At 42.0% G+C, this 16589-nt stretch overlaps 1 protein-coding gene across 7 annotated transcripts; it reads right to left on the reverse strand.

Annotated features, from left to right (window-relative positions):
- Positions 1–435: 435 nt before the first annotated feature.
- Positions 436–15185, reverse strand: rilpl1 (Rab interacting lysosomal protein-like 1). Of its 7 annotated transcripts, XM_055052637.1 has the most exons (10): positions 14617–15185; positions 12559–12706; positions 11367–11485; positions 10616–10864; positions 9604–9750; positions 8017–8067; positions 7778–7932; positions 6220–6324; positions 4363–4450; positions 2518–2618 (listed from the first exon to the last, which is right to left on the reverse strand). In XM_055052637.1, the coding sequence occupies exons 1-10, from the start codon at positions 14902–14904 to the stop codon at positions 2613–2615; spliced, it is 1356 nt and encodes a 451-aa protein (XP_054908612.1). In that variant the 5' UTR covers positions 14905–15185; the 3' UTR covers positions 2518–2612. The 7 variants fall into 7 exon arrangements, with proteins under 7 accessions (XP_054908610.1, XP_054908617.1, XP_054908614.1 ...); XM_055052635.1 differs by lacking the exon at positions 4363–4450 and having other exon boundaries at positions 436–2618; XM_055052642.1 differs by lacking the exons at positions 4363–4450; positions 14617–15185 and adding an exon at positions 13667–13793 and having other exon boundaries at positions 436–2618.
- Between the last annotated feature and the right edge of the window lie 1404 nt (positions 15186–16589).

Here is a 16589-nt window from a genome sequence, read left to right on the forward strand (position 1 = left end):
AGATTCCTTAAGCTTGTGTATGCAAATATGACAAATGGTGTTTTGGAAAATGTAAAGATGAATGAAAAAAAATGACATTTTGACAAATATGTGAACAATTTTTTTTCATGACCCTATTAGTGATACTTTTACTCAGTGACAAACCTTTGGGCGAAGCAGTGGGCCGGGAAGCATCATTTGCCCATCGCTAGTTACAAGACAGTACCTCAGCCCAGAAAACACTCTTCAGTGTGGACACTCGCAGTGCCGTGGTGTGGTGAGCACTTCCTTCCAGCATCCCTTCCCATCGACCAGCCGTCTCTCAAACTGCTGCTTTGTCCACCTGCTTCGCTTTTACCCCGAGTGTCGAGCCAGAGCTGTAAAGCCGCGACGAGTTAATTTTTCACTTTATGTGGATGGAAAAGATGAAAAAAAATCAGCATGTAGAGTCAAATGAAGAAACACGACACCCTTTTCATGTTAATGACTTTAATTACTAAAGAAACAGGTTTGAATTGGAGCCATGATGCTTTTGTTAAGAGTTCAGACATGATAGGAGAGAAATATCGAGCTGCTTTGTCTGGATTCCCTTTTCTGTTATTGTCCTTCCAGGCTTAATTATGTGAGAAAAGAAAAAGAGAGAAATTGCTTAATTGCACACACACAAAAACACAGTTGCCTTTATCATCGTGTTCTTCCTATGTAGCATTCTTGTCCTTTTTACAATAATTTATTCCGGCTCTCTGAGGAGCGTAAATAAGGATAAAGTGCTGTCACTAGTAAAACACACAGCTTATCTCACTGCAGCGAACGAAGCACAAACTGCAAAAACATAACAAATATAAAACTAAATAAAAACTGCATCCTTCCCATCCAAAACATTTCATCTCCTGTGCGACTTTTCCGGATGTCTGCGCTGCCGAGCTGCAAGCGATCCATTGAGAGGACAGCGGCGTGGCGTTTGCTCTGCGTCAGTCACCACGTCTGCAACGTTGTACATTTGAGCTTATTTGTTTGTCTTTATTTATTAAACGCAGCCTTCCATACGTTTTTGTGTGTGTGTAAAAGTAGTGTAACATGGAGAAACGTCTGCTGTGAAATCATGAAACAAAGCGGATGTAAAGACAAAATGTTTTGGTTGAGTCGGCGAAACTAAAGTTTCAATTTAATGGCCGTCTTGCACAGTTTGGCACCGTTAGAGTTGCAGAAGTATATTATTGGAGGATTATTGTATACATTCAGATTGAACTGGTAGAAAAGTATTGCTAATCGACGGAGAAAATGGTTCATTTCCTAACGAGTCAGAACAAAAAGAACGAATAACATTTCTATGGAATCCCATTTCTGCCAAGAAAATCCGACGTCAACAGTTTTATGTTAAATATTGCATATTTAACATAAAATTTAACAAAAGCTATCTCAAAGTGATTAATTATTATACTGTAATTCTATGACAAAATTACAGCGATTGATTTGAAAGCTATATTTTTTTAAGGCAAAACCTAAATCCACTTTTATTGCTGAAGATAGGCGAGAAAATCAAAATCACTCCCACATAACTAAAGTGTCAAGTGTACGTGTTTATAACGTTTTTAATAGGGCAAGCACGCAAACCCCATTAACGTTTTTGGCTCTACAATGACTGAAAAAGCCTTGTCCGCTTTGTTTTACTAAAATATTGTTACTATTTTGTACAAATTACAAGATTTTAATGTAAAAGATCTGCTGACTCAGGGATACGACACGTATTTGGTCTTCTAATCAGAACTAGGGAGGTTGCTGAACGTAACTTGATGAGATAAATTTAATTTCTTATGCTAAAAAGTGTTGAAATCGTGCATGGTGTAATATTAGAATAAACTCAATCATGGCAAAAAGCCAAAGTTTGCCAATTGTATCATTTGTTTTTGAGTTTTAGTTTGCAGTGTTGGCATGGCGTCACCTTCACTCATTCATGGTGTTTTCTTTGCAGAAATGGCCTCCACTACCTCCAGAGCCTCTGTTTTTTTTCCTGGTGATGGAACCGCTTTAAATCATGATTAGACGCAGAGTTGAGCCGCTCAGCAGTCGCTAAATGCTGGTGGTGGTCACATGTCAGGACCAACGTGGCTGGAAATACCGTAAAACTGAACCGTGTCCAATTTTCCCTCGCAGCTTCCCCTTCTGCTGATAAAAAGTACAAATCTGAAAAACGTTCTTCTTTTCAGTCGAAATCAATTTGCTTGACGCTCCCGACTCGTCTTCTCGTCAATATCCACCCTCTCCGTCCTTCAATGTGGGTCAACCACCTGCAGTGGGAACGATTCCTGGAAAACTAAAGCACTTTCTGGCATTTCAAACGCTGCGCAGTCTCTAAACTGACAGCGTATCGTCTCTATTTAAATAAGCCTCTTGAGGCTTTTCTCCGAGAAGATCCTCTCGTTTCTTGCAAGGCCCCTCGGGTTGAAGCACAGAAAGAGTCTGTCACGGTAGTTTGATGCGCGTGGGGAGGAGTGGAGTGTATTCCTTCATCCTACAGATGCTGCAGAGCCTCCTGGGCTTGTTCTGTGTACACATCGTCTTTCTGCATCCAGGACCGGAAGCTGCCTCCGGCGCCGATGTGCGCGCCCCTCTGCTTGTCGCGTGAAAAGAAGCTAAACCTGAAGAGACGAGACGGACAAGTTTGAAACACCGTCACGTCTGTGAGGTCAGGAACTGAACGAAAGCACGAAAAGCGGCGTTAGGAGTAACAGTGCTGTTAATGTCGCCCCCTTCAGGGCTCTTTGGGGATAGGGTGTGGTAGTGGTTTTAGATCTTGTTTAAATTTCATAGCTAAAACTAAGTGAAAGAAATATGGTGTTAAGGAGACATTCATTAGGAAAAATGTTGCAAATGATATAAAAGATCTGATCTAACTGTTCTTATTGCTCTCTGACCCAGAAGCAGCTGCAGAATCATTATTTAACTTGGTTCATGCAGGTAATATGGAACAAAATCCAACAAATAATCATTCCCACTGACTGAAAGTAAGAGGAGATGCTTTGGCCAAATAGGAAAAAAATACTTCTCATTTCTTTCTTCTTTTTTAATTATTAAATTTTTAAAAAAAGTCTAAATTATGTGACAAATTGCTAAGTCAGAATTTTGTCATTGAAATGTGAATTTGGAGAAACTTTTATTTCTTAGGATTTCAAGGAGAAAAAAAAGTGAATTTTTAGATTAGTCCAAAAGAAAAAATGTTTAAAAGGTCAGAATTCTGAAATTAAAGTACAAAGAGTCAGAACCCTTACAAACAAGTCAAACGTTTGAGATTAAAGACTGAATTGTAAGAAATGAAAAGTCAGAATATAAATATTTAAGTCTAAAATTCTGGGAGAAATTGTAGAATTCTGAGAAAAAAGTAAGAATTTTTAGATTCATGTCAAAATTCGAAGAACAATAGTTAAAATCCTGACAATTTTTTTTTTTCAAAATTTGGAGGATAAAAATTCTAAAAAAATCCTGAGATTAAAGTCATCGTATTTTTGCAGTGACTCTAACGTACTCATGCTGTGAACCCATTAAAAACACTTGTGGACTCTGGCTATGTGGTTGTTAAATGCTACACATTCTCCACAAGTTGCGATTTTCGGTTCAGGTGTTACGTCTCTCTGAACCAAATGGCCAAATACGTCATACATTTTGTCAGCAGCACTTAATATCAGTGATGCTTCCTGTTTCCACACAACTGCTTTCGGGTTTGATCGGTCTCGCTGTCGCTTTAAGACGAGGAACATTATTGGAGGATCTTGTGGTGAAACAATCCCACGCCATGATGCTACTGTCACCACCGGCGGTACAATCTCGATTCAGAGACGATGGCTCCTCAATCCCAGTGAAAGAAACTTTTGGACAATTCCAACCAGTATGCCAAGCATGTCCGTGAGGACATGAGTGAGAGAATCCAACATCAGTGTCTGACCTCACAAATGCTCTTTTGTGGGACTCATTGAAACTTAAAGCGCTTTCATTTTAAATATCCTACAGTGATCTTGTCTGTTAGATTTCTCAAAGGTCTAAATGACTGGAAAGTTATAGCATTTATTTTTGAAGTAATCTATGTGGATTTTACTGAGAATCCTATTAATGGATCAGTACAAACATTAGAAAGTGATTCACTAAACAAAATAAGGCCAAAGTGATTAAGTTGGTCAATTCTACTGAATTATTCAGTGAGCTGCAGAGAGATCGAGTGAAACAACGAAACTAACGTCTATTCTGACTGGCTGATTTTATTTTTATTTTTTTAAATGATCCATCACAACAAACAGACAGCCCCACAATCAGCCAATCAGAATACTACAAAGGTGAGGCGCATGCAACGGGTGGAGGCTGTTAGCAGGAACCAACAAAATAAAGTCATACAAGCGACATGAGGCGTCTGATTGGCTGTAAAGTGGGGTCATCTGGGATCAAACCAGCCGCCACCATCGGCATTATGGCTGTGAAGATCCTGTTGCACAGAGAGGAGGAGGAGGAGGAAGAGGAGGAGGAGGGTGGGAGCGGGGGATGTAACAAAAGTCATGTCAGAGTTCATTCACACACACAATGAAACACCAGCTGCATTCCCATCCACCATACAACGTCGCAATTTGGAATTATGAAAATAGATTCACTGAACGGCAATTTCGGAAAAAAAACCAAACAAACAAAAGCAAAACCTAAAGTTTCTTGATAAAAAGTGTTTTTTCTGCAGTATCAAAATTACATTTTTGCAAAACTGCAAAAGATATTTTTTTGTTGCATCGCACAATTCAGCAACTGGATGTTACTGCTGGCGGAAATGATGAAGAAGATGACAGGAAGTGGTAGGAGGATAAAGAAGATGACAGGAAGTGGTAGGAGGATGAAGAAGATGGCAAGAAGTGGTAGGAGGATGAAGAAGATGACAGGAAGTGGTAGGAGGATAAAGAAGATGACAGGAAGTGGTAGGAGGATAAAGAAGATGACAGGAAGTGGTAGGAGGATAAAGAAGATGACAGGAAGTGGTAGGAGGATGAAGAAGATGGCAAGAAGTGGTAGGAGGATGAAGAAGATGACAGGAAGTGGTAGGAGGATAAAGAAGATGACAGGAAGTGGTAGGAGGATAAAGAGATGGCAAGAAGTGGTAGGAGGATAAAGAAGATGGCAAGAAGTGGTAGGAGGATGAAAGATGACAGGAAGTGGTAGGAGGATAAAGAAGATGACAGGAAGTGGTAGGAGGATAAAGAAGATGACAGGAAGTGGTAGGAGGATGAAGAAGATGACAGGAAGTGGTAGGAGGATAAAGAAGATGACAGGAAGTGGTAGGACAATGTTTTGTAATGACTTATGACGTGAACAAACTAATTCACGTGTGATTTTAATTGCGTCTCCAATTTAACAAAAACGGCGTAATTGTGAAATTGCAGTTTGTTTGTTTGGGTTTTTTCACATCAGCGGAATATCAACAGAGTTTTACGCATGTTTGTAGTGGAAACAGAGCTACTACTGACTGTAAATACATGGGCTGTTCTTTAAACTTTTCGTAGTTATTATTAGTTCTCCTGAACTACAATGAAGCAAGCATGAAGAGATAATAAAGTCTCAAGCAGTGAAAAAGTCAACATGTGAGGAGAAGCCATTTTGAACTGCACATAAAGGCCTGCATAAACAACTATTTAAAAAGTCAATCATGTTTGTAAAGTGTAGAAGGAGAATCTTAGTGACAAACACACAAAAGGCAACAATAAAAGTGGGAAAATAATTTCCAGGATCGTCAGACTTCTACCAAGTCTTTGCTTCCTGTTCATTGTAATGCAGTGTTTACTTACTGTACATCACTGGGTTTGTTTGGTAGCAATAGTTTTTAGAGAACATCAACTTTCCCATGCAGCCACAAAGAGTTCAGCAAGTTTCACTGCTGAACTCTAAGTAAGTCTGGCTGTGTTTATTTTCACAGCCAGACAAACGCAGGAAGAGACCGTCGCAATATGCTGCTTTACTGAGATGACCAATAAAATAATTTTTTGGGGTGTGTGTGAGTGTGTGTGTAAGATTGTGATGTAATGTTACAAGCTTGAAATAAAGTTATGACCCTGCAGAGCCGCTTCTCTGGGAGATAAACTGCTGAAGCAACAAAACAAAACAACACCCTTTGCTTTGCACATGCAAACTAATCATTTGCCTTAATGCAGAGCAGGGAGAGACGGGGACAGGCTGCTACAGGTCGGGTGTGTTTGTGGGCGTGAAGCTGCCACTTACAGTCGCTTGATTCCCGATTCGGGCTGGGCGGATGACCGAGAGCGGGTCCTCGGCTCAGGGGAGGGAGACGGAGAAGGGGTTGCGATGTCATAGTCTACTTCATCACTATAAAAAGAAACGATTACGATCGTCAATCACATATATGTGGAAAATGCCGGACAAAGGTGTTTCCTCTGAATACGCTAACAGATCAAGAAAAACACATTTTACACAATAACATGCTGGCAATAAACAAAAGCATGCAGGAAACTAAGTCAGACAGAGCCATATTGTACCAAGTGAAGAAATTAATGAATATTGGACTAGCGTCACAGAATACACTGAAGTACACAAGTTGAGGAACGTGTAGAAAATATTTGGAAAAGTGCTTGTTTTTTTATTTGTTGAATTATGAAACTTTACTAAATAAATAGCTTTGATTAAGTCTTGAAGCAGGACTCTCATATTTTTCTTTTGTTGGATTTATTCAGCCTCTTACAAGTATCTGAAGCCAAAGTGTAAAAATAAAGATCCCGGACGAGCCCCCAATTTATGTTGCAAGACGGACACAGATCACAGGACAATTTAAATAGTAGACTGTACACTTTCAGTAAAAAAAAAAAAAAAACCTTTACGACTGGTTGATTGTATTGTATTCATTGTTATAACTTTTGAGAGTATTAGTGATATCTCTTCTTCTTTTGTCTATTTGTAATATGAAACGTTTATATAATGTATATATGTATATAATGTGTACAGATAGAACAATGACACTATGGATTCTCACCCACCGCGGGTGGTTCTTATCCTCTGAGCTCGGGTCCTCTACCAGAGGCCTGGGAGCTTGAGGGTCCTGCGCAGTATCTTGGCTGTGCCAAGGACTGCACATTTCTGGACTGAGATGTCTGATGTTGTTCCTGGTATCTGTTGTAGCCACTGCTCCAGTTTGGGGGTTACTGCCCCGAGGGCCCCGATGACCACAGGCACCACTGTGGTCTTCACCTTCCAGGCCCTCTCCAGTTCTTCCCTGAGGCCCTGGTATTTCTCCAGTTTCTCGTGCTCCTTTATCCTGATGTTGCAATCACTTGGTATTGCTACATCTACCACAACGGCTTTCCTCTGATGTTTATCCACTACGACAATGTCTGGTTGGTTCGCCATTACCATTCTGTCTGTCTGGATCTGGAAGTCCCACAGGATCTTAGCTCTGGCGTTCTCCACCTCCTTTGGGGGGGTACGGGGGAGGCAGGGGGGTTTATATATATATATATATATATATATATATATATATATATATATATATATATATAATATATATATATATATAGATGATGATGATGATGATGATTTAAAGGTACAATGCAACAACAACAAAAAACACACCATGATGTGAACCAAACCAATGTCCAGAGAAAGAGAAACCACTGTATGCAAAGTGACCTTTTTTTGTTCCATATAGCATCACATCAACAGAAAATCAGCCCAGGATGAAAGCCAGAAGAAGAACGATTGAAAGGAAGCAGCTGTGTTATTGTTGGTCCAGTCATAAGCTAGAAGGAATACACTCGGCTCCATCTACCTCTTGTAGTACGCCAGCTCCTCCTGCAGTAGGAACACTTTGGCCTTCAGCTCATTCCTCTCATGCAAGACGTCCCTCAGCTCTTGCAGCGTGAAGCGGGGCCGGTTGGGGTCCTTCGGGTCCAGTCCGCCCGACTCCTCCTCGCACATCGCCTCCTGCCGAGACAGCGGTGCATCACACAGAGTGAACGAAACCGGCCAGAACGGAAGAAGGAGGAAGCGGGTACGAGGCGAGGATACCTTGGTGAAATATTGGAACACACCAGGCATGTCCTCATCACACATCGCCTCCTGGTGGCAGATGTTGGACTTCAAGTCAGATATGAGCGTTTTTTAGTTTCAAACATGTAGTTAGTTTGTCTGTGTCTCTTTTGTCTTAAAGCTGTGACGTGTTTCTCACTTTCAGCTCAGCAAACCAGAAACAATGGCATTCGGTTAATGAAAAACACCTCAAACACATGCAGCTCACTAAGCCACGCAGGAACCGATTAGAAATGACTCACGGATTCACGTTTTAAAAGAATGACGTTGGGAATCGTATGTTTAATTGAAATTTTTTCCAAATTCAATCGATTTTCCAATTTTTAAATGGGAATCACTTTTTCATTTATGACAAAATAAACGAACACTGAGCTGAGGCCACATAACAAGAAATCTAGATAAATATTCTCTGCTGAAGCTGCTGACCTCCAGGGTTCCCATAAGCAGTCACCAAATGAATGCCGCAACTTTTCGGCAGGCGGCCTCCTTTCTGGATAACGACGCTGTGATTTACAGGAGTTTCTAGCCATTTGACAGTTCAGTTATTACAACAAATGTACATCATTTCTCTCCGCGTCATATAAACGTTCCTCTAAAGTATTCACGTCGCCTCGTGATGGGAAGCAGTAGAGAAGAGGGCTCACTGGAGAGAAACACCAACACTGCTGTCCAAGAGCATTTCCGCACAAAACATGGTGACAAATTTCTAACCAATCAGGCGACACTTCAACTGGGCCCAGCGTCAAGTTCGGGAGGCGGACGTTTCTCTGCGAACCCAAATGACGCAATTTCCATTGCGCATCTAACGTTAGCCAGAGTCGACCTCGGCACTTCAGATGAACAATGTGTGGAGTTCACAGAACTACATGCTTGTCTTGGATCTGTTCTTACATCCTTAAACATCAATATGACTGAAAAAATGTTCCGATTTTCTTTTGGCAAAAAAGAGGTATTGTTTTTTTGTTTTTTTGGGGGGCAAAAATGACGTATTTCAGGAAAACTTCTGCTAATATTGTAGCAGTCATGTAATACAGTTTTAATGACTAATCGGCTAAAAATGGGTGACTTTAAGTGCAGTGGAAGGTGTGGTGGTTGGGCTTGTTGGTGGAGAAATGATGTCTTTTATTTTCCACAGGGAAACGTGTTTCCATATTCAGACACTCAAGATCTATTCTAACTTATTTTATTTGGTACACATTGGGAGTTTCCAACGAACACACAGATGACTAAATACAACGTCTAAATATATTTCTAAATCTCCCACTTGTTTCATTTTGGTTGGAAGATGAACCAGCCTTTCAGGGTTTGTTGATCACTGAAACAATTTCAAGTGCCGTCTGAGGTTGAGTCGTCTTGCTGATCTATATTTAGACGTATAGTCAGTGCAGTCATCTGAAAGTTCTCACCCACTTGGCAGGAAAGGAAAAAACCAATCCCCGCTGACCCGTGTTAGTTTTCATTCTGCCATGCAGAGCCACTCCGCCCGCGTCACGCCGTTAGACCGGCAGCTTTCTGAAGCCGCCGTCGTCGGGGAGAAGGCGGAAAATCACGGCAGCTCTGCATTACCCAAAGCAACGTGGCTTCGTCCTCGGCTTCCTCATCGTCACGTCCTTCTGAGCTGAGGAAGGACGCATGGGTCTGCGGAGGCGGCTCGAAGCCCGTTCTGTCTGACCAACCCTCAGCGCTCAAAACCCCTGCGGTGCTCTTATCCCACTGGCGAAGTGAAAAACACTTGATTATTCCCCAAACTGTCAGTCTCTGAGGTAAATGCGACGGGAGATCTTCAGCAGAACTTAAAGCTGCAGGATTTAACTTAAATTTTTTTAAACTTGTTTCGTTTACATTTTCAAAACCACCACTGTGTCGAGACAGTCCCAATACTTAGTGCAGAAATCCATTGCCCAGTCAAAAACAACCAATCAGAGCCAAGAGGAAGGTCTTAGCTTTGTCAATCACCCTCATGGATGCAACGCTCACACCCTCGCCCTTGCTCTTTGCTAGGCTTTAGCTTGTTCTGCCATGAATGCTAAAGCTAGTTAGCCTGGCAGCGGATGTAAAGTTCTCCAGGAATGACGTCTTGCTTTTCCGCCGCTAGCACATTTAGCAGCGCGTATGCGAGCTTAACTGACAGCGCTGACAGACCCTCCTCCTGGCTGCAACTGGTTGCTTTTGACCAGGAGCGCTGCATTTATGGGAGGAGCTTTATTTTTTCACTATCTCACATACCAGCATGACATAGTGACCGTTTTAAGAAAAAAAACAAACAAAACTGTATATAAAAGTTGAAGCTTTAAACATAAGTTGAGGTCATATTATGGAAACACATAATGAACACCAAAGCTACAGAGGAAAACCTTGAGGAATTTTATGTAGGAAACATCTTTTTGCTGTTGGATTTTGGTAATCTACCATAGCTGAATGAAGTCACTTTTTTGTGTCATTAAACCGCTTCTGCGGACATAAAACTCGACCACAAGCAAATATTTAAATTCGAAACGTCTCAGAGTTTCCCCTGATATATTTAAGAGCATCTGTCAGCCTGAACTTGGTGGGAACAGGATCTCTGTGTGTCTCTCACCTCTGCCGGTGACGGGGGCTGAGGCACCGGGAGCTCCTCGGGGCCCTGCGCCGCCGGCTCTCCGTGGAGACGCTCCCGCAGGCGCGTCACTTCCTGCCGCAGGGCGCAGACCTCCTGCGCCTGCGCCTGGGCGCCGGCCTCCAGCTCCACCTTCTGCCCGATCAGCGCTTTGCCCTGAGCCTCCACCACGGAGATCTTGTGCCGCAGGTCGTGGTTGATTTTCATCAGGCGAGACTGCTGCTGCTGGAGCTGCGGGAGGAAGAGACGGAGTTGTGGGAGGGAGACGCCAAACTACAACCCAACGGTTTCTCATTGGTTGAGATGACCTGCACTACTGCGTTATATGGTTAACTTTAACTGCCTGTCAAACGTAAGGCAGATATGCAACAATGTGGAGAACATTGTAAGAAAAAACAAAATCTTACCATTTATATTTGATCTAGTCTTTAGTGCAAATATTTTAATTCATTTGAAATAAGAAAATCTCACAAATAATTTTTCTGCAAGCTTGTTTTAAGTCAATAATTCCACAAAACTAGCGCTTTTTCATCAATAATCAGGAATTACTAACGTACTAAAAAGAAAAACAGTTACTTGTAAGTTATTTCAGTCTTTTTCTCCAAGTATTCTAGAGAAATCTTTAGAGATATTCTTGCTAGAAGCTAGACAAAACTACATGGTAAGATGTCGTGTTTTTTTGCGGTGTAAGTTTTTCCTGCTGCTCTCTTTGACGGAGAGGAAGTGGCCTTACTGCTTCCACGTCCTCGTTCTTCAGCGTCAGCTCGCGGTCCTTCGCTCGGATCTCGTCCCTCTGCTTGTCCACCACCTCCTTCAGCTTCATCATCACCTGCTTCTCCCTCTCCGTCATACCTGGACACCACCAAGAGAGCGGCGGAGTGTTGGACTGCAAATTGAGAAGATTTGTTTCTGACATTTTTTATATGTTTTTTTTTGAATCCCCAGTGTTTATGAGCAGAGAGAGGAGGGGAGTTTAGGGGGGGAAGCTGTGGAGGCTGGCAGGTGTTCCCCAGCACTGAGGCCGGTCTGTCCGGCGGGGGCGTCGGGATCACTGCGGCCTCTGTGTGGGACGACGAAGAGGTCGAGACGAGGCGGACGCAGAGAAAGGCTTTCTTTGTGTGTGGCTCTGCGCGAGGCCGTTGAGCGAAGAACTGAGACGCATGCAGCGGATTTATTTGATCTTTTTTTTCTTTTTTGTGAAGACAAACATGAGATTTCACAACGTGAAAATACGAAATTGACCTTTTCAGGTCCAAACGTCAAACGGCAAAAGAAGTCGAGGAGCTTAAAAAGAACAAAGAATTTCTTTTAAGTGTGTGGAAAGCAGCTTCTGTAGAGAAATGAAAGAGAATTGGGTTCATTCCTTTAAAACAGGTAACATTCTTATTAACGAGATTAATATGATATATCGGCTTGGATTAGCTGACTTTATCAACTTAAGACGGTTTTGGTTGGACGAAGACGCTGCAAAGTCTTTCACCTTTTGTCCTCGGGTGACTCTTCAGTGACTGAAGCTTTGAGTCTAATTTTCATCTCGTCATGTTTTAATAAATCATTCAAATGTTATTCATCTCCATTGCGATCATGTACACATCAGTCGGTAAATACTCAGCAGACGATCCCGTTTTCTAAAAATGTATCCAACCACTACAGAGCAAACGATGGATTCTGGTGTTTTCTCACGCCAAGCGGATTATTTAGCGCCGTAATTTGCAGGCGTCCAACATGAACTGGTCCTGTGTGGAAAATGCATCTACTTCACACAAGTTCAAAAGGCCAATGAATAGATTCTCAAACACAAAAACAAAGAACATTTATGATTTCGGTACGTTTTGGTTTTATAAATGTAGCTCCAGTTATAGTTTTCCCCACACTGATTCCGGGTCTCTAAGTGGGCGTCGGGTTTTCAGAAGCGCCGGCCTCACCCTCGTGCCTCTGCAGGTCCTCCTCATTCACCGAGTCTTTGAGGGACATGTTGGACAGGAGGTTCTTGTTCTCCTCCTGCAGCTGAGCGATCTGGGACAGGAGGTCCTGGGCCTCTCCCCGCCACACGTCCTCCACCCGCTCCAACTCCTGAGCACACACATTGATAAGCAACCAATGATGACACCGCTTCGACCTCAAAGTGAAGCTCCACAATCTGCTGCAGACCCAGATCCAAAGACGTAGCAGTCCTTTAAATGTCTCGCTTTAAATGAGAACTAGTGAGGCATGAATTTTCATTTTACGACAGTGTGAACATCCTGGCCAGCTCAGGGCCTGCATCCTGCAGGAAGTCTGAGTCACATGTTTACATTTTAGTCTAATTTACAGCCAACCAGAATTCACTTATTGTCAACGCGCACAAAAGCACAGCAAAATTTCAAAGGACGGCGCGAAAAACACAAACAGCATAAGACATGGGTAGACAGGTGCCTGACGCTGCAGCCAGTAGCATTTATTTTTTCTGGAAAGTTGCTAAATATAGCCACAAAGTTGCTAAAACTGGCAACGGTGGAGACGTGACCTGGTGGGTGTCTTCATGTTAATATCGGCAGATCATAAAGAAATTCTGGACCTACTGATCGGATCAATCATGGAGGGTAGAGTTACAACAATGTGATGGCCCCTCTCCAACTTGTTGCTGTGCACTGGTTGTCAGCTGGCTGAAAGTAGGCGAGTCCACCTAAAAGCAATAGCCACGCCCCTTTACTAAGGTAAACCATCTGACTCTAAATAACTATGATAATTTCCTCTTACTGTTATTTTACAATAATGTTTAAAACAAACCAAAAAGAAAAAAAAAAGAACTAAATCCAGAGAGTTTACGTCATCATCCGGTGACCTTTGTTCAAAAGCAAACGACCCCAGCCAAGAAGGTCAGTCGCTGTTGCTAGGCGACTAGTTACGACTTTACAGAAAACATTTCAGCTTCTTATTGTGACAGAAAGAAAAAAGTGGGGATTCTAATGTATCGCTACATTAGTTTTGTAGCGATAAAACCATCGACAAAAACCTCAACCTGCTGTCTGTCTGTCTGTCTGTCCGACTCACGTTTCTCCCACGAGAGCGTTTGCGCTTTTCCCGCGCGTGAAACTCAACGCACTTTTCGTGCACGCGCACCGCCACCTCACTGTCACGAGACCCGGTTAATCAGTCTGCCAGAGACTCGGCCACTGTCACGAGGAGCTGACCTGGAAGCAGACCGGCTGAACACTGGCAGACATGAACACAGCCTTCCTGTCCTGTCAGCCGCAGCGGATCTAATGTTTACATGTTGATGTTTTCACTCGCAGCTTTTTGTTCTTGTTCTTGTTGTTACGTCTTTATACGGTTTAGCTGTTTGTTTCAATGCATTCTCGGATTATTTCATTTTCATTATTTTATTATAAATTATTTCCTAAAGTCTGGTTTCTCACCCTGCAGACACACAGATTGAACTTATTTTATTGACTTTGCGCAAAAAAAAAAAAAAAGAAAAATTTAGAAAAATTGAAGGGGCGTGAATATACACACACACACATACATACATACACACATATATATTATATATATATATATATATATATATATATATATATATATATTATATATATAAACGCTCACAGCTGAAGGGTTTCTGTATTTTATGTTTAAGTGCCCAAAGGCAATTAAATAACTTAGATCAATATTATTATTGTTTAATTTATATATATATATATATATATATATATATATATATATATATATATATATATATATATTTTTTTTTTTTTTTTTACAAGTTACTGTATATCAGAGGTGCCCAATGTGAGGCTCGGGGCTGTTTGCAGCCCTTTGAATATTTTTTGTGCGGCCTCAGTTCAACAGCGGAGCACACCAGGTCAATGGAGACTATTTTCACCCACATATTTATTTGTATGCTTCAATAACACTTTAATGAAGCGACTTCTCTTCAGCAACCACACTGCAGTGAGACCGCCGGCCCCCGGTCAGTCTCCCGACCCTCGGTCAGTCTGCCGCACCTGTCTGTGCTTCTTCTCCTTCTCCAGCCGGTCCATCCGCTCCAGCCGCAGCCTGTCCAGCTCCAGCCGCAGCTCCTCCACGTCCGGGCTCATGCTGCTGCGGCTCACCATCACCTCCAGGATCTCCAGCACCCGCACCACTTTGGGCATCAGCCGGGACAGCGCCTCGCAGCCGTACTGGTCGATGATGCGCTCGAACTCCTGGCCCACCACCGCCGCGATGTCGTAGACGTCCATCACCGTCAGGTCGGCGACGTTCTTCTCCAGAGCAGAGCCGAAGTCCTCCATCGTGTCGGGCTGTTTCGGGCCTCCCGGCTCCCTCCGCTTCCTTCGCCGCAACAAACTTCCTTCCCCGAGACGAAACAAGTCAGCCAAGTTCCGCCGCTTCGCGACCAGGGCCGAGATAAATCACACAGGGATTTAAAACTCTAAAACAAGCAGTTATTCAATGTTTGACGCTCATTTCACGCTTCAGATCGAATTGTTTGGGATGGAAACAGCAGCCGTCCCATTGCTGTCCGGCCGGAGCGGATGTCCCTGGAAGCTAGCGGGTAAAACTGCGTCAATTAGCTCAACGGCAGCAGCGGCGAAAGAACAGCACTTCCGGTGAGGCGATTCAAAATAAAACTCCACAAAATAAAGTCTGCTTCTAATAAAAATAATGAATTTTATTTAGGATTAAGGTGTGCATATGTTTTTAAGTTTCTGTTATTTATCCCCTGTTGGTTAATTGTCCCACTGTTGAAACTAAATCCACATGCTGGTATTAAGTAGCAATAAAAAAAGAGATATTCTAAAGGAAGTCAATTTCCGCCACTCTGATGGAAAAAAAAAACCTTCAATGTCATAAGTATGACTGAACTATTTCATGAGACAATAATGATATAACTACAAAAATATTCTTACTATCAAATAATAATGAGATACCTAGTCATTGTTATGAGATAACTAAGTCTTAAATAGCTTTAACTAGCATGATGAGATGATATCTCATAGCATCTCATTATACTACCAAGACCTCATTATTATGAGATGCTATCTCCTAACAATTATGAGCTAACTCATAATTTTGAGATACAAGTTTTCTTCCTCTTCATCAGAGTGACAGAAGTGATTCTACAGTTTTTCTGGACCATAATTTTGACTTGAGTGACGTCATTTGAAGAAACCTTTACTGTCACTGGATTACAAAGTCGGCCTTCTATCACCTGAAGAACATCTCCAGGATTAGAGGACTAACGTCTCAGCCAGATCTAGACAAACTCATTCATGCGTTTATCTTTAGTCGCATTGATTATTGCAACAGCGTCTTCACAGGTCTGTACAACAAATCAATCAAACAGCTGCAGCTGATCCAGAACGCTGCTGCTCGCGTTCTCACTAGAACCAGGAAGATAGAGACATAACACCAGTTTTAAAGTCACTCCACTGGCTTCTTGTAGCTCAAAGAATAGATTTTAAAATACTGTTGTTAGTTTACAAATCACTGAACGGTTTAGCACCACAATACATCAAAGATCTGCTGTTGTTGTATCAACCTTACAGACCTCTCAGGTCTTCTGGTTCTGGTCTGCTCTGCATCCCCAGAACCAGAACCAAGAGAGGAGAAACAGCTTTCAGCATCTACGCACCAAAACTTTGGAACAAACTTCCAGAAAACTGTAAAACAGGAGAAGCCCTGACTTCTTTTAAATCGCAATTAAAACACACCTGTTTAGAATTGTATTTGAAATGTAATATGTAACAATGTATTGTTTATTCCATGTTGCATGACTTTGTGTTTTTGTGTTTATGATGTAAAGCACTTTGAAATGCCTTGCTGAAATGTGCTATACAAATAACATTTGATTGATTGATTGATTGATTGATTGATTGATTGATTGATTGATTGATTGATTGATTGATTGATTGATTGATTGATTGATTGATTGATTGATTACAATGACTGACCTCTCTGCCCACCTAACGAAGAA

This window comes from Poeciliopsis prolifica, unplaced genomic scaffold (genome assembly GCF_027474105.1).
Source record: "Poeciliopsis prolifica strain line A6 unplaced genomic scaffold, Auburn_PproV2 SCAFFOLD035, whole genome shotgun sequence".
Classification (NCBI taxonomy): Eukaryota; Metazoa; Chordata; class Actinopteri; order Cyprinodontiformes; family Poeciliidae; genus Poeciliopsis; species Poeciliopsis prolifica.